The sequence below is a fragment of the Poecilia reticulata genome, linkage group LG8 (assembly GCF_000633615.1).
Source record: "Poecilia reticulata strain Guanapo linkage group LG8, Guppy_female_1.0+MT, whole genome shotgun sequence".
Classification (NCBI taxonomy): domain Eukaryota; kingdom Metazoa; phylum Chordata; class Actinopteri; order Cyprinodontiformes; family Poeciliidae; genus Poecilia; species Poecilia reticulata.
In genome coordinates, this window is record NC_024338.1 from 26,114,153 (window position 1) to 26,136,814 (window position 22,662).

Below are 22,662 nucleotides of genomic sequence, written 5' to 3' on the forward strand. Positions count from 1 at the left end.
TCTGATTTAGGTGAATGATTCATCTAAAGAAGCTGTAAAAGATCCCTCTGCGCTGTCAGTTGACACAGTTTTGCTTGTGAAGGCAGTGAAGTGGAATTAATGTTGGCCAAAGGTTGCTTAAGCACAGACAGGATCTGGCCTTTAATACCACTGGGCTGAAGCACCAAACAGTGCATTTACTGTAATGACTGACTAAGCTAGATGCTGCAGTCATGTGAACAACTATGAAAGATTACGAGTGAAAACACCTTTTGATAAAATCGAGTAGAAATAAGTGCAGCTTTGTGTTTTGATGAGAGCGGTGCAGTGAAATGTGGTTCAGACACAAAAAAAAAACAGGAAATAAGTCAATTAGGGAAYACAACTTATTAATATATTAATGCAGTTAAAATACTGATGTCACCATATCTTAGTTTTTGAGTATTTGAGGTACTATATAAATAAAACATCAGCAACTGAAGCTACGTGTAGATTTAATTCAGGGTGTTGCAATMTTCAACAGAAACAACCAAATTCACAGTCATCYGTTTCTTAGTAAAAACGTAATGCTGAAAACCAAGAAGCAGAAAACGACACTGCAGAGGTCTGTAAAAGGAATAAAACCGACCTCATTGAAAAACTGCTGAGTACGGTGCAAAATGTGCTTGAGTTCAGTCAATTCCAGGAAGTTCTTCTTCAGAGCCTCCTGGTTGGTGTTTATTTCCTTCAGCTCATTCTCGAGCTTCTCAAACGTAGCCTGTGAGGGACAATWTAAAAAGAGTGAGTAAGGATCCAGACCTCCATTTGTAAGAACTCTGAAGTCCATATCTATATTTTGAGGGTAATTTTTCAACMCTAAAAAAAAAACAAACAAAAAAAAAAACTAGTACTAATAATCAAAAGATCAGTTATGCTGTTAACTGACTGAACATTTGTTCAAAGCATGATTTTAGTTTGTTTTTTTATAACTCTTGCAATAAACTTATGAAACTCTTCTTGCACTTATTGTGTTCTTATAGACATCTTTATTGTTTTATTACTTAAGCTAATGAAACACACTGGACTCCAACCTTTATCTCATGATTAACTGAAATACAAACATGAAAAATACAGACTTGTTGCATGAAGGCTTATAAAAACAGAAGAAAACAATCACCTCCAGATCAATCATGTCCCTTGGAAAAGGAACTTCAGGGTTTTCTCCTGTGTCCATTATGGGAATGTTGGCCTTCTTAATTTCTTTTTCAACAAATCCTGTCAAACAATTGTTAAAGCCAAACAAGTAAACTTAAAAACAACAGAATCTCACAGAAAGCAGAAGCTTTAAAGCATGTCAAACAGTGTTTTTCGTGTTAAAAACTGACAGAATCAATTGCTTTTGAATTTCTAAAAAGTTTATTGTACAAGAAAAGCTCACTCAGTTTGCGATCCATCTCCTCACATCGCCGCACTTCATTAACAAACTTTCTCTGGAAAACGTTTACATCAGGATTTAGCTGCAAAAAAAAAAGAAAAAAAAAAGAAGAACAGAGTTGAATGACAAAACATACTTGCTCAACTGATMATTTCTTACAACTGCTGGAGGATGTTAAAGCCTGATAAGGTCTCAAGCTGTTGCACAGGACTCTTCTGTTACACTCATCCTATATTCAGAGACAACAAACTGCCTTGAGACTAGTTAGGAAAGGGTTTGCCTGGAACGAGGAGTCAGCTGTGAGCACATGACCCAAAGGGCATCCACCATCTAAACAGCACTACTAATGTAGCCAAATTTTATTCACCTAAACAAAGATGACTAATATATTCTGCAACATTGAAAACTGCACTTTTAGATAGGAAAATCCAAAGACAAAAAGTGCTGTGGACTTACATCACGGAACTGCACCATCCCAATCTCTCCCAGTTCACTGACACAGCAGTAAGCAGCTTCCGACTGGAGGAAGAGCTGGGCCAGGGTCATCTCYTCACTCCTAAAGAGTTCCCCCATGGTGTTGAAGGCTGGGAGTGCCCAGCACTCTAAACTCAATCAAGATCTATGGAAAGAGAGCATTCAACATTTACTGWGAATATTAACTGAAATAATTTAACAGATCAGCCATTCATAGCATTTCTGCACTCCATCTCTAATGGCAGAGGTCCACAAACAGCTGAGTGTCACCTTTACACAGTTGTGCTGCACCCAAATCATATACCCATAACAACACCGCTGTTATTGTGGGTATGAATGGACATGTGACAAAAACATAAAAAAAACATTCAAAGAATCCGGTTGAAGTGAAATGGGTTAGCACTTACTGATTGGTTTTTGCTAAATTTACCTTTAAAATTAATTTTGTAGATATTAACATTTTAGCATCCAGCAGCTTCTTACACAAAACACACTTTAAATGCCAGGATTATTTGAATACCTTGAAACTAACAAGCATAACGACCACACAKCGCTAATCCGGGGATTACAATGAGTCAGCTGACTTGTTCAAGATTCAACAGCAGCTCCATCAACGCTATGTAAACCCGTCAACTCTGCTTCTTTTTTATACATTTACCTGGATAATGCCTCGTGTTTTATTCACTTAAAAAGTACTGAAAAATATTAGGACGTTGTCCCACTGTGGGTTCACTTGTCAAACCTCCGAATAGCCGTGACTCAACAGGTACTACCCAACAAACTAAGTTGACATGGCACTTTTTTTTACAGCAACWTCCACATAAAATGCTATAAGTAACCTCATCAGTGTAAAGCTAAAGCCAGGGTAATTTTATTAGCTAWTAGCCACAGCTAAAATKAACAGCTCGACTTCACTAGCCTTATCCGTCTTTGCTAAACCGAACAGAAAACATCAATTTCATTCAGGCTAATGTTAACTTTGTCGCCTACTTCACTTAAGTAGCTTCAACACTTTAAATACAAGTTGCAACTAAATAAAGCTTTGAGAAACGCTATCGACTATTTAGCACACCTGTTGAGCAATATTTAGCAACTTTTGCCACCGTAGCACGTCAACACTACTTTAAAGTAGGTTCAAACCGCTTATAGTCACATTGGTYGGTATTCTTACTATTAAAGTATGGACTGTATCCTTTCTCCTCTTTGCTACCCGTTCACTTTCTCTCGGTTGTTTGTAGAGGAGTGGTCCGAGGAAAGAAGAAGGAGTAAACGCAGCTCACCAAGGCGGAAGGATCCTCCTGGTAACGAGTATCGATTGATGCGTTCACACGTCATGTGACCACTAACTGTGGACTCTATTGGCTCAAAAGCGGTGACTAGAGACTTAGCTCTAAACTTTTATTTTGAAAACCATTACGGATAATTACGGTGTAGCTCACTTTGTTTTGAGTAGTTTATCGCAAAGACATCCGTTGAGTCGAAAAAAAAAAAAAACATGGAGCAATTTATGACTGCTTTAGGAGAACTAGCGCTAAACTTTTATTTTGAAAACCATTACGGAAAATTACGGTGTAGCTCACTTTGTTTTGAGTAGTTTATCGCAAAGACATCCGTTGAATCGAAAAAAAAAAACATGGAGCAATTTATGACTACTTTAGGGAAACTAGCGTTATAATCATTGTATTGTGTTTCGCTACTAACAATACAAATATCTACAGTCGAGGCGCTACAAAAAATAATAATAAATAATCAAGGGCTGTAAAATCTCGCTATACTGCTCTCTAGTGAACAGATCATGTAACTACATTCATGCTTTAATATTGTATACCTTATATTTAAATATTTACGTATTTKGAATGTTTCAGCTAAAAATTGGGAGGTCTTGACTAYCGATTTTCCTATTTTATGACTATGACCTCCAAAWATTTCGTAAAACGTCAAACACAGCAACTTCTTTCTCATACCCACAGGTTGAAAAGCTTAAATACTGTAGTGGATTCATTGCTAACATTTAATACCATATAATGTCACTGACATGACGGCGAATTTAATTTACAAATAATTGTCAGTTGTTTTAGTTAGTTTACCTTATTTTGAAAGTATTTTTCGGAATTCACAATGTTCTTCTCGTTTGATCAACTATTATCGAAGTGTATTTTGACCCCCAGGTGGCATAAAAGAGCCTACACTTTTAGAGAAAAAAGTTGCWATAATTTTTATTAAATACACTAAGAAACTGGCATTCCTGTTTGTAAAAATAAAATATGACTATTGTTGCTTAAAGCAACACTTGCAACATTGATGTTACTCTATCAAGCTCATCAATTAATTTGTCTGAGACATATTTACAGATGGGTTTTTACTGTACGATTCATGGTCACAAAACAATATGTTAATGCAGTTGCTCTCAGTTGCTTTGGTGTATTTCTCAGAGCAGAATTGAAATTCTCAAAATTACATGTTCAATCTTCAAATCATTGTGTCACTTGTGCTCATCAAAAAAGCAATTTCTTATTCTTTCGAACAAGTTGCACATCTTTTTGTACATCAAGTGATTATGTAAGACTCTCTGCTTTTTCCTAAATTTTTAACTGCTTATTTCATGTTGATCAAAATGTATTATATGGGTGTCTGTTGAATTGTCGCACCCTCAACAACATTCAAAACACTTAACAATCAAACCTGACTGTCTTATTAGCACACAATGAAACAAGGATTTGTCATCCTGATGCACTGACAAGTTTATTGATACAGATATTTAATTTCGAGAGAAGAACTAAGGATTTTGAGAAAGAAACTGAGTTTTGAAGGTAATCAACAGTGTTTTGCTGTTTGTACRAATTGTTTTGAGAAATGCATTTATTGTTTGACAAATGTCAAAAATGATTTGAGAAATGCACCAAGGCAACTGAGAAAAAACTGTGAATACACTAAATGTTACCGTAAGCTCACAGCAAGYCATTTTATATGAGGTATTTATTTGCAGATGTGTTTATCCTGCTCTTTATCTCAAAATAATATRCCAAAACTAAGCTGTTAATATCACCAAACACACAATTTAAATTAAAGTGTACACAAACACTGAAGTAAACGGAATCCAGTTTAAAATGACAGACAGACAGACAGACAGACAGACAGACAGACAGACAGACAGACAGATGAACAGCTGTTGCTTTTGGAGCTTCATCAAGCTTGTTTTCTGTGATGTTTCCATTAGAGAGCCTCACCTTGCCGTTTTATTTGGGAGAGTTATGCCACTAAGAGGAGGGGGTCTCCAGACATTCTGCTTAGGCACAGAATGGGGTGGAGCTGCAGCAGTAGGCTGGTACTGGGTGGAGGCTGGGTGCATGAAGGGAAAAGTTTGGCTGGGTGGTTTTGCAGTGAGCGGAGGCATTTGAGTCAGGGCACACATGCTTCAGCTGTGAGAGGCCCCACTCCCCTTGGCTGGCTGGCATCCCAGAGCAAAGGCAGAGAGAGGTAGAGAGGATTGACTGAGAGGAATTTAAAGAGGCAAAAAAGTACGTTWGGAAGTTGTCTAAAAGAAAGAAAAGCAGACTAAGGCTTATCTGAATAGCTTGTTTATTTTGGTAAAGAGGCGGTATATTTAGTTGCTAGGTATGGCAGACGCAGGAGTCAAAAAGGAACATGCAGCCCATGCCGATAWACCCTACGAYGATGAAGAGGTTGCTCTCGTTGGCGCCGCTACAGAGCCAGCAGTAGATGACGATGATCCAGCTGAAGAAGTGGACCTGGTGCTGGATGCTGGAGGCAAGAGTGAAGCGCAGATGAACGGGGTCATGATTCTCTCTCTGCTGGACAAGATCATAGGTGTGGTAGACAAGATCCAGCAGACCCAGAATGGACTCGAGGCTCGACAGGAGGCCATGGAGAAGTCTGTGTCAACCATCCAAGGGGAGCTGGCGAAGCTGTCCAAGAACCACGTCGACACTGCCAACACAGTCAATAAAATGCTGGACAAGGTGCGCAAGGTCAGCGTCAACGTCAAGACGGTGCGCAGCAACCTGGAAAAGCAGGCGGGCCAGATCAAGAAGCTGGAGAGCAACGAGTACGAGCTGCTCAAGAGACGGAACTTCAAAGTCCTCATCTACCAGGTGAAATGTGGAARAKATGTCTTTTTATAAGTTTATTGCATACCTTTAGACATAACAGATTCAAATGAATATCTCGAAATTGCTACTGACACATGTAAAGCTTCACAGTATCGTGTTAATCTACTACTTGGTACGTTGCATTCCCCACATCCTGAAGGGAGGTTTGGAAAAGACGTGTGAAATTCACCTGAAAGGCCGTCGCRGCAACCTACTAACCTCATCTCTGCAGAGAGAAAAGCCAAATTTGTGGCATGAGTTGAGCCTTGTTAGTGGAAATGAAAAGAGGACTGCGGCCCTTTCAGGATGAAGGATGAGATGCCAAGGCTACGTAGATTCCWTGACACGTATCTCAGAATCACTCATTCCTAAAACTTCAGCAAGGCTGTAATGTTCACAAAGTATTGAACAAAAGCTCTCCTGTCCTCAGAAGCTTCTGTGCAGCTTCTGTTCAGACTAGACCCTGTAACTTTCATGGAAAACYCAGGACAGGTAGCAATTTCTTCCATTCCTCAGGCATACGTGATCGCCCAATGAAATCTATATAAAGACTTCTGGCTGTAAATGAAAATATAAGCCCTATAAACACAGGCATGTGGAGCTATTTGAGACAGAACCAACGCCCCACTGCTGAGGACAGGGTGGTGTCTGGAGTAATGAGAGGTGAAAACATGTTGAATATTTTTTGTCTTGACAATGTCTTAAGACAAAGCTAAAATTTATGGCGCATAATACCGCACTTGAGTTAATGATTGGACCAATGTAAGCATAGGCAGGCTCAGTTTTAAAGGTGCAAAACAGAAAAATAAGTAGCTTCAACTAGAAATAACTTGAACTTGTGGTCTGGAAAAAAAAAATCAAAGAAGCAAGAAAATAAGAAGTGCCAGCTGCACTAGTCAAAGGACTATAGCTACCTCAGTGAGCAGTTCTTTTTTTAGCTCGACATGCCGTCATGTCTGACACACGTTGAAGCTACTCTGTAAAGAAAAGAAAAAAATCTCACTTGAATATGCAGCAGTAATTTCCTATATAAACTCAGATGCTTCACTTACTGGAAAAACGATGAGTTAATCTCATATACATCTGTAGCGAGGGATCTTATGGTGACGAGCCTCACATGTGCGGAGCTTACTTGGGGATCTATATTGGCAGGCACAAACTCTTTGCACCGCAAGAGCAGGTTACACTGTTGGCATCCAGCAGAAATCCAATCATAGGCACTTCACCCCAATAAATTACTCAGTAAAGCAGGTGCCTCCTGCTGTTTTGGAGATTGTAAGCCTTTCTGTTATGTTGCAGTGGTTTCCCCTGGCTTCCAGCCTACTTTGTTTTAATCAAAAGGGTGGCTGTACTGTGTCCAGTTTATCTGACCAAGTGATAGATAGGTCACATATTGGCAGCAATGCAAATCAGCACTGGCTCTCAGCCAGTTTTCACCACTTTCCACTCACTCTGTTTGCGTGTTGATGTGTTGGAGCGGGACGGGTTTAGAATTAGAAATACGGTAAGACTGATGTAAGGGTTGAAGTACAGCGTGTAGAGGTTAAGGCAAGACTCCATGGAATTGCTTTGCCACTATCYGCGTGTGTGCGTTGGGTTTCACCCACAATGTCAAAGTCATTCTCGCTCAGATTTCAGCAAAATACGTGAAATCTGTCGCYGTGTGCTATGAGACGTCCTGCTTTTCTTTGTTCAGCTGAGTGCAGGTGCTGTATTTTWGTGTTGTGTCACACTGCTGGATGTGCTCTCCGAGAATAGCCGCACAGTTGAGAGTTTCCGGGTTGGGAAACCTGGGATGGAAGCTTTATATTTAAACCTGACGGGAAGCGGCATTGCCAGGCAACAGCAGGGCATAGCAATAAAGACATAATTACCACATGCAAATTGCATATCACTGTACATAAGAAGCTTTCAAATATTCCTCGCATTGTGGGTGTCCTCACTGCACTGCAGTGGAAGGTTTTCCCTTCAGCATGAATCACATTTAAACTGTCATCAGGACACTGCTGGTAGCAGCCAACAGTGAGTCAATGGAGGCTTTACTTCATATTCTTCTTCCATATTTTTCCCCTATGACCATTTTATTAATGACATGGCTGTGAATCATGTTAAAGTGCGTGTCACTTACAATGATTTCTTTTCTCCCCTCATTTCCATGTGTCTCACGAGAGGAAAAAAGAAACTSAAATAAACAGGATACTATAATTTAGAAGGTGAATTCATGCACAGGTCTTTTGGTTGTTGTTATGCAACGACTGCGAATGCGGAATTTAAACATGAACCCCTTGCAGCTGATCAAAATTGGAGAATCAGTTAGAAGGAAGAGCTGGAAGGGATCCTTAGCTGTCGCGGTGAGCTTGTCCTTCAAATCAGCTAAAGAGACACAAATGTCTAAACCTTTGATCTGTCTCCCAGCTTGGGTTGTCTKTGGATGAAATCTGCCCAGGCAACAGTAGAAGCTGCTCCTGCTTTTTCACTGAGGTTATTAATGTAGTCCCAGCATTCTTGCCACAAATATTACAACTGACATTCAACCAGCCAGGCTTAGTCGCTGTCAACATTTAAACCCAGAGCAGAAAACAGGCTTTTAATAATTTAGACTGGACATAACATAGATATTCTTCACAGTGTTAATTATGAAGTCATGTTTTCTCCTCATTTATAATTGCACGTATTATGGTAATTATCTGCATGTAGATTCTTGTTCAGTGTGAAATTGTTGGTGAATGCTGGATTTATGGAGCAAAAATAACACTGCTTTGAAAGCTGTTGCACGGGATTTGATCTGGCTGTTTCAAAATTTTCAGTTTTTTTATTTTTTTTATTTCAGTGTCCTGAATGTTGCAGCTCAGAAATGACACATATACCGACCATATTCAGCTGCTGTGATAATTTTGTAAGCCATACTCAAATGTTGAAGCATGGACTTCAATAAATAAATGTAATTAATGTTGTTCTAAGCTATCCTAGTCTTTACTGATAAAGATGTAGACATTTTGGCATGCCAGAAGCTTGGAGTGGCTCATATGCCAAGAGAGACCCACTCATTCATTTGTCTTGTACTTATTTGACCACCGTATAAACCTTATATAGAGCGCTGAACCTTTGCATTGCCCAAATGGCAAAGTGATMATTAAATGTGAAAAAATATCAAAGTCCATTATTGGAAGAGGATAGAATAACAGGAGAAAACCCTTATTAAAAAAAGGAGAACTTCAAGCAGAAAAAGCCCAGGCTAAGATTTGAGTCTGAGACCTTCTTGCTGCAATGCAACAGTGCTAATCACTTTTTTTTTATTTTTTAGATTAGAACTGTAACAAACCGACCATAATTTGTGACCCGGAAGGGCGTGTCCATGTGACTAGGAGGTCAGCAGCACAGGAGCACCACAGGAGACTTTACTCTCACCCTTCGCTTTGACACTGCAAACCTTAGACTTCCAGTACAAATTTGAGACCTGTCAGCTCCAGAAATATTTCAAGAACTCTGCAGTTTGCAGACTGTGATGAAGAACCAAAGGATCACTTTGTAGAAAGGTGTGGGCACAATCATTTCATCCTGAATGTGAACAAAACAAAGATTTMTATTTTGGGTGAAGAAGTTAAGGTGGTGGCAGAGTATAAAGAAGTWGGTATTTGTCTGGAAAAAGAGCAGAGCGACCTTTGCTTCTTGTGAGAGATTAGATCCTTTGGTGCTAACGGCAAGATGCTTTATTGTCTATAAGTTTGTTGTTGAGAGTTTAGTCTCTTCTGATGTTGCACTCTTTAGTCACTCCAGAGCATACTTTACAAGACGGTTTTTCAGGCTCACTGTAAAACAGATTGTTACAGAAGATTTTTGTTGTAAAGTCTTGTTTTTGAAGACACTTTGAGTTTTTACTTTTTTATTTTTTTACATTTAGGTTTTCTTTTGTATTATTAAGGTGTTTGTAAATGAGTTGAAYTGAATTGGGCTGAATTGAGTTTCATTAGTTCTAAAGTGAGAAAGATGTGTATTGGCAGCATTTAGTCTTCGACCTGGCATGAATGTCAGACACAAACACATGGTCTCATGCACAGAAAACAAGTGATGATTTTCAAAATTCATGCAACTTAAAGTTTGATCAGAAACTTGTATGAATCAATTTCATGAAACTCTACAGGTGTCTTCATCTAGTTTATGCAATACAATCCACCAGTCTGGCATGGCGAGACGGTATTCCTGCGTCTGGAATCAGGGTGTGTTTGGATGCTCCTCAAAAACAGCGTTAGCTATGTGGTCATTCTATCAGGTGGTTAGAGGACTTCTCAGTTACAGACTACTCTAACAACTCTATGCAGAGCTCCAGTCACAGCCAGACAGTGCTCCCTGCAGACCACTGCTCACTTTTCTGTAATAGATTTTCAACTTGCCCGTCTCTGTAACAGCATAGTCTCTCTTACTCCAGACGTAGAATTCCAACCATGGGAAGCCCTTTGGCCTCTTTACTGAATTGTTGTTTCCCTGCACAGACTGCATGTCAGCGCCTCTACAATGAAGTGTTTTCAATTACCTATCATGTCGTAGCAAGTAAAACCAAGTAACTTGAGTGAAAGGAAGTCAACAAGCAGCACAAAGATAGAGCTCTGATTCATTCTGCTGGCATCTCTGCACCCCCCTCTTCAGACGCCACTCCCCCTTATCGCTCCCACAATCGAGATGGCCTATTTTAATCCAAATCAGACGTATAATCCAGAACTGATAGCATTGCTCTTCCAGTATTAYCCACAGCACTTCGCACACACTCCCTGTCTCCATTTTCTGTCTATAGAGAGATTGCACTAAGATTACATAGCAATTGGTTCCCATGTTCATTGAGCCCAAAGTTGTATGATACATCACCAAAATGTAAACACATCAAGTTCCCACGTTTTAGTGATGTAGAGCAGATGCTTATTTCAGAACTTCACCTATTTTGTACAGTTTAACTGAAAGACAAACAAATCTRTTTAAAGGTAAAATGTTTAAAAAAAAAAGAAAAGAAAAAAATCTTAGTTTTATACAATTTTTGATTAATATTTGATGTTGTTGGGTACACATATCAGTTATGGCCAATAGAAAAGAAATTGCCTCACAAGTGAACAGATTTGAAGAACTTTAGATRAAGAATGTTTCAAAAAACATTTCTTTTTTTCAGTTGAATTATACAACATWTGACACATTTWAAAAAATTATTTTAGGAAAATGATGTAAACTACAGTGAGTAGTTTACATAATTAGTAGGTTCCATTACTGAACATGGAAACAATAGTTTCTGTCATCAGTRCTTTATCTGAGCTGGACTACTTCCTTGAGTCTGGTTATTTATGGTCATTCTAAATAATGCCGTCTGTGTACATGTTAATTTAAAAATAAATATGTGTTTACACTTAAATTATGTCTTAATCCTTTCCATTTAATTTTAAGCAATAAATAAACATGTTTCTCAAAATGTAGCACTATCCTATTWCTATGAAGATAATATCTGTTATGTTTGTGTTCCAGTGTTATCTCTTATTTTAGCAGCGGAGAGCRACATCATGGAGCCAGAGTGTTGTTTCTTTTGGCTCATTTAAATGCAGGTCACTGTTTGGGGGTTCCCTTTTTTCTTTCACCACATGTATATTTTGCTGATAACAAGAAGGAAATGAGTTCACCCTGGAGCAAAAACAACCCTTTCCCTTCCTTTTGTTTGGAATTCTTTCATATTTTAAAAAATGCAGACCATTGTTTTGTTTTTTTTCTCTAAAAGTTGTTCCATTAATGTCCCTGTGAAGCAAGACGTATTTGCCACTGCATTGTTTTTCTTTTCTCTTTGCTTTTCCAAAGCAAAAAAATAACAAATCTGCGTAAGCAGTGATGTGGAACATTTCAAACACTTACCTGTCAGMGAGGCCTATGGACCATACAGCACAACAAAACAAGTGTAATTTGATAATAGCTCAAAGTGCTGCCTGTAAGGTCCTTTGTGCCGTTGTTTGCCTGTGTTAAAGTGGGTGTTGGTGCAAATGGATTTACCGGTAAATCCATTTCAGTCCTATTCAATTCATCTAGTTWTAGAACATATAGAGAGAAATAAACCTAACTTTTAAGCATATTCCACAAATATGGCTGAAGTCTTGATTTTGAGAAAGCAGTTCCTGAAGTTTTATGTTAGCTTACTTTATCCACCCTAAAATGTATTTATAATGGATTTCTGGGTCTTTCTCCTGATTGGAAGTTGCAACCAATTGACCAAAACTATCATTATTATTTATTTTTATTTTTATTTTAATTATGTGAAGCACTTTGAAATGCCTTGCTGCTGAAATGTGCTATACAAATAACATTTGATTGAATTTGATTGATTATATAAACCATATCTGCAACATAGCATTTGTGTATTGTACTGTGATAAATTGATAAATGAAAATAGTAAGAAAAAAAAATAAAATGCTGCTTCATGACATGGATCCGTCCCAAATTTGGTCTTCAATTTGTAGCATATTCATTTCATCAGCAAMATCTACCCWGACAAAATAATTAACATTCTCTTAAACAATGCCAGAAGGAGGTCTTGAGTTACTCCTGGTGAGTTTAAATTCCTTCTCATTTCTCCACGCACGCCCATCCCACATCCCATGGCAGCAAACAGGATGTACCAACTGGAAGACGGATCAGGTCAACGTCTAGTTTGAACAGTTGTAGCTGTCATCCAGCTACTTGGCCAGCGAACAAATATGTGTCCTCATGCCACTTTTCAGCTCTGGGCAATGCTGCTGATACACTCCAAGCTTATTYGGCACATTATCCCAATATGAATGAGAACGTAATCAAAGTAAAACACTGGCTAAATGTTTTGAGATGGTACCAAATCTGAATATTTTTTTCTCAACAAAAGTTATTCCCAAATTATGTTTATTATTTAATCCAAATTTTGAGTTGAATAACATCTAAACTGACTGACACCATATATATTGATTTTAGCATTGATTATATTAGGTAACAGACAAAGATGAAAAAAGCAATCGAAAAAGTTGTGTAATCTTGGTCAATAAATAAATTGATTTATTGACCATATATATATAAATATATATATATTTATATATATATAGAGAGAGAGAGAGAGAGTATATATAGAATACATTTTTAAAAAGTAATTAACCCCTAAACCTAAATGTGCAATTTTGGAGGGGTTTTGAGCATTAATGGCTAAAGAGTCTCTAGCAGATTTTAAGTATGGACTTAAACTAGACCTTAAAGAGTTGTTGAAATATTCTTGGAGTGATTTTGAAATTACTTTGTAACATAYTTCTAGATTTACAGATGTCAGTCATTTTGTTTGCAATTTTCTTAGATCTGTAGATTTTTTTTTATCGTCATAAGAGTAATAAGTAAAACTGAACCAGAAATATATAATAAATAGCTGTTTCATTGMTTTAAGTTAACATTTTGGTAATGAAAGCAATGTGTTTTTAGTGAGAATCCACAGTCAGATTCACCTTTGTGGTTTTTTCCAATACTTATGTGGCATGTGAATCTTTTGCTCTTTGCATGTGAGAACTCCAGGGGATTTATAGCAGCCTTGGCATTAGGTTTTGCATGCTCTGAAATATTCTGGAAGATTAACCTGTTACTAATATAAATAGTAGCCGTATTAGGTTCAGTCGGAGCAACATTTTGTAAGCTGGGTTAGGATTAACCTTTAAACTATTTAGCAACAGTGGCATGTTTGTCTTTTATAGTCAAGTAMAGCAAATCACATAAGTTACTATGCAACAAACCTACAATATGATGTTATAGAAATGTTTTCCCTGCACACAAACGCTTATATTTATGCCAGTAAGCACATGTACTCATGCATTTACACAGGTTAAGACTGAACTGTTGCTTTCAAAAATTACGAAACAGGACTGCAGTGTAAATGAAATGCCCTCAACTTCATTTAATTTCAACACCGATTGTTTTTTTTGTTTTTTTTGCTGACAGTGGGAATCTATGAGTCATAGTAGATATTTTAGTTTTTCCACTGAAAGTGCATCAGTTCCCTCACACACATTAACAACGACTTGATTCAGAGCCTTGAGAGCAAGATTTTCATTGGGCRAAAATAACTTTTTGAAGTAGGGCTTTGGCTTAAGAGCCCTTTTCACTAAGTTATGCATGAAAAGAGAAAATRATACAACCTCATGAATAGTATTCTACATCCTTTTTTATGCAAATGAAAATGATTTAAATATAGATTTTTACAGAATATACATATTTATCACAACTCTTTGTTTAATCTTAGGTGAGCTAGTCTATAGGGAATACAAACATATAAACTAATTTGAAGTAAGACTGAAAAAATATATAATTAAAAAGTCTACTTAATGTACCACTTTGTCAGTACAGATTGCACTACTGGAGAGAATGAAGTCATTATGTAATACCTTCACATACTGTTTCCAGTTTTCTTGGCAGCTCACATTAACACAGGAATGGAAAACTCAATTTTACACCATTAAGTGTGAATAACCATGCTGAGATTTCAGTGGTTTCAGAGTCARGGGCTGTGGAAAGCCTGAGCTGTGGAAATCAGAGAGCTCCATTTGATGCTGGCTTTCTGGTAAATAAAACCTCTCATTTTGAATGAATCTGTATATAAGCWGTGGTTTAGTCCAGCGCCATTGGCGCTGGGGATTCTAATTATATCTCAAAAACTTCATGCCCCAGAATTTGTATTTTGCCGTAAGTCATCTGACTCACCTTCAAAATACCTAAAGCGGTAGTAGGCGGGTAGCCAGTCCCCTGTGAATTGTCTAAGGTTTATTTTGGACCRTGTAGGAAGCTTTAGAATAAATGACCAGAGTACATTAGCGGTCATATTATAGCCTGCAAGCAGTCTCTAGACATCAAAGCATCCTGATGCAGGTTCATGCCGAGATGTAACACGCAAACCTCCAGCCCATGTCAATCTCTCCCTTGGCCTTCTCCCACTCTAAAGCGACATATCGGTCAGAGACATCACTCACTGTGAATGCTAGCAGCACAGCTGCAAGGAGTGGACGGGGTAAGACAGCTGCTCCGGTGACTCATTGAAGAGGCCTTTCATCACACTGCCTCTAAAGGAATAGTGTGTGTGTCTGTTTATCTTCTAGCCTGTTAAATGGTTGCATGGATGTAGGTGGATTAAGAGCATCTGTTAACAGTGTGTGGACTCATCTAAACAGTGAGTCTGACATTTTCCGACACTTGCACCTACAGTTTTAATTTAGCTTGATATTATTCTGACTTATTTGTGATGCAAACTGGAAAGTATTGAAAGGTTGACAGGAAGTGAAAGCTGAATCTAACTATAACTACCACTAATATAACAGTTTTAAGATATTTCACTATGATTTATTTAGTAGTTGTTTGAATGAGGTTTATGTCCATTAAGAATATTTTTTTAGTTAACCTGTTTAAATGTTTCTTTGATTAGTGTAGGTATTCACAACAACATCTGGATAAATAGTCTGGGGAATGGAGACAGAAAGAAGCCAGCAGTTTATGGTACCGTTTCCGTTGTTGTCCATAGCGACGATGTATCATATTACGCCTTTAACTGACTCCGAATTTTACCCATCTGGTACAGAAAATAAAACAGCCTCTGGTTGTCATGAGAAGGTACGATAACATTTTGCTTGTAAGAGCTTTCTTTAAACATTTACAAAATTAACATTTCCCCCAAAAGGAGAGCTCTCATCTCTGAGGGGTGGCCATTCTGCTTCGAATAGCATTTTTCTCCAAACCTATTTTCTATTCCTGAATCATTTAATTTTGTTTTAAAGCCGACCTGTTTTACTCTTCACAGATAGCCAAGTATATGCAGCCATTCAAAAACAGGATGCTTAGGATCAAGTTTTCCATGAGGGCCAGCCACTTAGTTACTCTTGTTGGAAAGAGCCGTCAACAAGGGAGGTTTATGTTATTTAACAGAAGATTCTTAGTCCCCGCTCCCTTGGCACCTGTCAGTGAATACATTCACACAGCGGGCAAACTTTTCCGCTGCTGTGAAGTAGTAAATCTGTGGAGAGTGGAAGGTAACACGGGGACGCTAATGGATTTAACATATTAAAACAGAGGCTCTCAGTCTTGTGTTTTGTTATCAGGGCTGGAAACCCAAACAGGGTTCACTGATGTCACCACGATTTCCTTAGCGCTCAATGGACTGTAAACAGGAAAGTTTTTTAGCCACATTCCTACGAGCCTCAAACGTCTTGCATATTTATTTAATATCTAAATATGTTTTAGTCTCTTTTGAGAGATGCCTGTCTCATTTCACTAACATCATTACGTAGTGTTGTTTGAAAATACACAATTATCCATATTGTTTATGATTTATGTAGTTAGTGGTTGWTGTTTTGGATAATTAAACATATCTTTCAGTTCCAGCGTTAAGTTCTTTGCATCCCAAATTTACTGGTCCATGACGGGGCAAACTTGCACTAATATGTCATTATCAATAAAATGCTCTCAAAGCAACAAAATGATTCYTTATTGAAATGATTAGCRGGACAATTTATCATCCAGCAAATTTGCTATCGTATATATCATGTATATACGATGTCCTATTTATGCAGCTCAGCTCAATCTTCAGTAGCCAGCATGGCCTGCAGGATGAGGTGGTTACTATGGTTGCAGCATGCTGTGTTTATCTGTTGCTGTACTGCAGGGGATGGTGTTGTTCAGCTGGGGCGAGGGSTGGGCTGTCTGTAGGGCCSAGYWATGYAGTGGCCGGTGGCCAGAGGAGTGTAGATGGAATCCAGAAAGCAGAAAAGGCCAGCTCAAAATAAACGCACACACAGCGGGTCGGCCAGAGCCACCATATATACACCMCCAGATATGGAGGCAATSTATGTTTTGTGATTGTGTGGCAGTATTTAAACAGTGTAGAAAATTCTGACAGGTGCTTCTCTTTTACAAGTCCGACATAAGGCATAATATCTCTCACTATCAACAGAAACTTCCTAATTTATGAGTTGCTAATCATCCCAATCTTAAATTTGTCAGTTGTTCTCTTCTGTGTGCTGGTGTTTAACTACCACAATTTATTCCTGCTATCAAAATATTGGATTGAATGATATTTCGATTGTGTAAGGGACCTTCTCAGATAAACATCTCCTTTGTCAGAAGACATTTAGWCTGTTTACATTTATGATAATGAATGAACTGTATATTTTAAGAGAACTCCTAAGGAAGTAGTGTTGAGTGTTGCAGCAGAGAGCATAAACAAGACATTTGCTACCAATTAGTACTTTACTTCTGTTTCAACTGTGTGGGTGATAAGTAAAAAATAGTTGTCTGTCTTTGGCAACATGTTACAGGAGACATTATGCCAAAATATCACCATACTYCCTTGAGGGCAAACTCACTGTAGATGAGCTCTTACTATTCACCGCAAATTAATATTGAGTTTTTTTTAAATAAAGATCAAGTAACACTGGGAGATTCTTATTTCTAAAGTTATTTACAGCAACATAAAATCAACAATCAACAATACAGATGATGTGAATTGAAAAATCAATGTCATTTAGGCAAGCAGGGTGTGGGGGAAAAAAATCAAGGAGCAGAATAAAAGTCTACTTTAAGGCGTAATTTGAAAAAAAAATATATCCCTGAGGCTCTTTTAAGGTTTAAACAGAAGTGATTTCAAATTTTTAAAAAGTAAGATAAGTTAAACACTTTTGGATAATATCAGTATGTTTTTTTTTATTATTGGATTCAAGCTCTCAGCACTCTTTCAAAAGTTACAATTCAGATTTTTATACCACATAACACAAAAAAAATCACCCTGACCTTTCCTTGGAGATCTGGCAACAATGTAAGACCTGTCTTCCCTCTAGGAGTTTGTTAGCATGATATGAGTGAAATCAAATTCCTTAGTCCTGAAAGTCMTGAAGGTCAGTGCCTGCAAAGCTCATAGTCCACCTGTCACCTATTCAGCACTTGTTTCTTTCCTTGTGTCCTCAAGGATACCAGCATAACAGTTTATGAWTAAAAAGATAAACTTCCTATTCCTCTCTCGCTGTCTTGGTTAAAAGAAAAACAAGGTGGGAGTTTCTGAATCTGTTCTTCTCTTTACCAAATGCTTACTTTCTACACTCAACACAAAGCGGTCCCTGTGTGAATCTGCTGTGCTTTTGTGCTGCGGGTTTTAAGTGAAACTGAATAAATTATAAGATGAAGTGATGAAATCAAAGTAGCCTTTGAATTACAAAACATTGATAGTTTGCATGTAAATGCAAATGGTTCCAGATTTTGTTTTGTTGGRGGGTTTTTTTGGCTACAAAATATATTTAGGATTTCTGTCATTCATCTCTCCTAAAATGTGTCTTTCAAAAGACTTGGTTTAGGGTTCGAAGCAAAAATGATACCAAATGACAGGAAGTAATGTGGTTTGATGCAAGACGTTCTTKGCTTTCATTTCAGGTTGATTGCGGTAGCAATCAACTCGTGCTCTGGAGTTAAATATGAGTTAAGTCATATTTAATGTATATGTCACGCAGTACAAATTATGCTTATTGAGTTGAAATCTTTGCAAATTTTATTAGAGATGYTCATTTTACACCACTAGGTGGCATTCTGCACCAGCTGCAGCTTTGCGTTGCACATTAAGCTAATGCGTCACTCTGCAAACTATCAGCTCACATTTTCCATGTGAGTTTTGGTTCATCAGGGGGGTTTTTTGTTTGTTTTTCTGAGGCAGGTAGCTTTCATTCCACAATAAATCAAATAACATTGTTGTATTGTTTCCAAAAAAGCAGCTATCATGTTGCAATCTGGTTTAATTCACACTCAGTTTCAGCAAATTAATAGTTCCTTTTTCTCTTCTCCCTTCCTTTTTTTTACTGTCAGGACCAAGTGAAGACACCAAAGGAATCCAAGCCCAGGACAGCAGAGACAACTGAAAGCAAAGCAGTGGAAGGCCTAGAGCAAATACCTGAGGATGGACAAGAAGGAGTTAAAGAAAATCTCAATTCTGATGAAGAAATTGAGGTTGAAGAAATTATCGAAGAGTCTCGTACAAAGCGTCTCCAACGCACCACCAAGCAGCAAGTAGACAACATAAAGAAGGCCTTCTCCAAAGAAAAAATGGAGAAAACCAAACTAAAGACCAAGGAGAACTTGGAAAAGACCAAGCAAAGGACCCGCGAGAACCTGGAGAAGACGAGGCAGAAAACCCGTGACAATCTTGAGAAGACGAAGCACAACCTCGAGAAAAAGATCAACAAACTTGGAACCCACATGACCCCCAACCAGGAGCGGAAGGCAAAGATGAAAAGCTCCAAAGATAAGTTCAAGAAATCCCTCACTCCTGATCACACAGAGTATGCTCGCTCCAAGACAACCGTGTACCGCGTCCCCCCCTTTACCTTCCATGTGAAGAAGATCCGGGAAGGGGAGGAGGAGGTGGTGCAAAACACAGAGATGGTCGAGGTGACGGAGGGAGAGACGCAGCCAGAGGGAGAGAACGGGCTGGGTATGCATGTGGAGGTGGAGGAAGGAGAGCTGGTGAATGTAGATGGTCCAGAGATGCAGGGCCTGGTAGAGATAACTGAGGACTCTCARCTGGTCAGGGTGGAAYCAGAGCATCTAAAGAARGTTGGAAGTGAATAAAAGTCGTCCAGAAGACAAGTAAAGAATGAGAAGGAAACAATGTCGATGAATGAGTCTAATCGAAAGGACACTGTAATGATCTTAGAGACTTTATTGAGGTGATCACAGTTTGACACCTYATTTGCTCTTTTGTCATTTTATTGTACCCAGCGGCAACAATGAYTTCCATTTTTGCTCATATCTGTTATGCAAATAATAGATATGTATATATATATAAAATAATGCTAGCTTTTGAAATAGGTTGTTATGCTAGACATATGTGTATCAAGTGTTTCAAGTGTTTGATTTTCTTTTTTTTCTGTTTTTGGTTTGACTGAAGCAAAGGCACAGTAAAAAAAAAAAAAGTTTTAATACCTCATAATAAAAGAATTAAGTTAATCCTTTCACCTGTTTGGCATGCAAGATGTTATGAATGACCAGTGGTAGTTTTTGATATGGGTGATGTGACTTTGTACCCATGTGCCAAACAGCCTGGGGGCAACCCGAGGCCAACAAAATAAATAAATAATTTGATATTTGCACCCTGAACATGTTTTCTATTGTATATTTGTATGCTTTGTCAGTAGGATTGGTAGTTTCTTTGAGGTGTGTAAACAAGACATTTTTGGGGGGAGGGGTTTGTTAATGCTGCTGAAATTGGAAAGTGATCATTCTAATTGGCACTAAATAAAAGTGCTATTGATGTGTTTTTAATGGCCTCTGGATTGCATTTTATCATCTCCAGTTAAAAATGACACATATTTATCAGTCTATTTGTGAAAAGACAAAAGTCTTTCTTGGGAGTAGAACCATTTTATGTAAAGATCAGCACAACACTGTGTAGACTGGTTAATTCTGAACTGGATCATTCTACACTATTACAGATCTTTAAAGTGTTTGATTTGTAAAACATTTAGTCTAAAAAAATAGGGATTAAATTCTTATTTTTTCAAAACATAGTGTCCATAAATGACTGGTGTCAAACCTTGATTCACTTTGCAGGAAGTAAATCGGAGAGAACCCACCAAAGTCGCYAACTTTCTTCAGTTCTGTTTGTAACATCTATGGACAGAGTTTCTGGGCACAGCCAAAATGTTGAGGCRTTAGRATCCAAAATGAATCCTAAGGTCAWCATCACCATACTGTTGGCTTCATCAAACCCTGATCTACAGCTTTCACTGGATCAATTCGTAGCCAAGGGCAAAGTGGCCGGGAGAATCAATAAGTCCAAGACTACAGTCTTGAACCAGAAAACGATGTCTAAGTGTCCTCTTTGGGTTACGCAAACCATACTGTTTGCGTAACCCAAAGAGGACACCTCTGCTCCAGTAGACGTATTTAAGTATCTAGGGGTCTTGTTCACAAATAAGCGAAGAAAAGTGCAAAAAAAGGGTACATACACAGATTGGTGCAGAATCTGGAGTAATACTGAGTTGAGCCAAAAGGTGAAGCACTCGATTTATCAGTTCTCCTACGTTCCTACCTTCATCTATGACTTTAAACTCTGGATAGTGATTGAAAGAACAAGATGACAGACACAAGAGACCAAAATGAATTTSTTTCACAAGGTGTCTCCGCTCTCCTTCTGGGAATGTGACATCAGGAGGAGACCCAAAATAAGACCCAGAGAAACACCCCGAGGAAGACCCAGTATCCACTGGAGGGGACTCCAGTTTCTCAGTTGAACTGAGAATGCTTTGGGATTCCCCTGGAGGAGCTGTCCCATTTTTCTGGTAAGTTACAGTTCTGTTTAAAAAAGTATTTGCATTTTCCCTTTTACGCGTTTCGTCTGTCTTTTGCTTTATTGTTACAYTTAGATGTTTCTGTCATGAAGTTTTTGCGTTCATTGGACCCAAATGCAGATGAAAAATGGTGAGATTTAATGAAACACAAGAGAACACCAGGAGAGAGAGCAGGAACAAGCAGGGACCAGGATGCATGAAGAAACGAAGTATAACAGGAGAAGAGGTTTTTAAATACCGAGAGAGTGAATACTGGAGTAACAAGCTGAGACTGATTAACTAATAGGCTGCAGGTTTGAGGGGAGAGAGCAGAAGGCATGATGAGGAGAGAGACAGAGAGAGAGAGAGAGAGAGAGAGAGAGAGAAAGAGAGAGAGGGAAAGAGAGAGCGAGAGAGAAAGAATGGCACAAGGGAGCAAGGAGGAATAATACACAAACAGGGCAACTGGGAAATCAAAGCTAACCTAGACAAAAACATAAGCACATGAATTTAATAATAATGAACATAATCTAAAATAACTGTGAACAGATTGAACTAAAGTATAAGAGGAACAAGACTGATCTGATAATGATAAATAGTAACACAGACAACAAATAATCAAAATTATACKACCCAAGATCTTGACAATTTTAGACTATGAAGCAAATATTACTAATTTACTACTATCCATAACTTGRGTAACTAAAAAAATTTCAAACAAYCATTTCATTTATTAAAGCAACAAAGCTATCTAAATCAAACTGGCCCTGTATCAAAATGAAATTGCCACCCTAGTGAAATCGCAAATTAAATATTGACTCACTAAACACATTTTTAGAAAACTGAGTTCAATTTCACTAGCCACACTCAAGACTGATTCGTGCATGACCTGTATAATCAAAATACTTAAACTTGACCTGTGTGGCTCCTTAAAGTGGGCTAAAAGAGCTCAGTTGATCCTAGTGCCTATGGAGTGCCTTAGTTAAGGTCCAAGATTCTACAATAAGAGAAACTTGGCAAAAATGCTGGCCATGAGAGAGGCTCAAGGTCAAAATCACTGCTTACAAGGACACAAAAAATCATCACAAATTTGCCGAAAATAAAATCTCGTCCCACAATTTTTGGAAAAATATTCTGAATCTCTGTGAGATAAAAGGATAAAAGAATAACTGTTAAAAGATAATCATACCAACAGTCAAACATGTTGGTCATAGCATATTGGTCTGGGTCTACTTTGCCACTTCAAGACATRGAGGACGTGTAATTGATGGAAACATTAATTCTGCCAAGCAGAAACTCCTGAGGAAAAATGTTCAGCTGTCAGTTCATGACCTTTAGTTCAAGAATGATTGTGTCATGCAGCAGAACA

At 38.1% G+C, this 22,662-nt stretch overlaps 2 protein-coding genes across 2 annotated transcripts in view; one reads left to right on the forward strand and one right to left on the reverse strand.

Annotated features, from left to right (window-relative positions):
• LOC103469401 (V-type proton ATPase 116 kDa subunit a-like) overlaps positions 1–3,177 on the reverse strand; it is a 12,736-nt gene extending 9,559 nt beyond the window's left edge. Inside the window, exons 1-6 of the mRNA XM_008417051.1 lie at positions 3,039–3,177; positions 1,850–2,012; positions 1,397–1,475; positions 1,136–1,233; positions 572–736; positions 448–455 (exon numbers count right to left, since the gene is read on the reverse strand). Coding sequence (XP_008415273.1) covers positions 448–455; positions 572–736; positions 1,136–1,233; positions 1,397–1,475; positions 1,850–1,966 — 467 coding nt within the window. The 5' untranslated portion in view covers positions 1,967–2,012; positions 3,039–3,177. The remainder of the gene's footprint in view (positions 1–447; positions 456–571; positions 737–1,135; positions 1,234–1,396; positions 1,476–1,849; positions 2,013–3,038) is intronic.
• Positions 3,178–5,235: 2,058 nt separating this feature from the next.
• cavin1a (caveolae associated protein 1a) lies at positions 5,236–20,286 on the forward strand. Its single transcript, XM_008417052.2, has 2 exons — positions 5,236–5,979; positions 18,832–20,286. The coding sequence occupies exons 1-2, from the start codon at positions 5,485–5,487 to the stop codon at positions 19,591–19,593; spliced, it is 1,257 nt and encodes a 418-aa protein (XP_008415274.1). The 5' UTR covers positions 5,236–5,484; the 3' UTR covers positions 19,594–20,286.
• Positions 20,287–22,662: the final 2,376 nt, after the last annotated feature.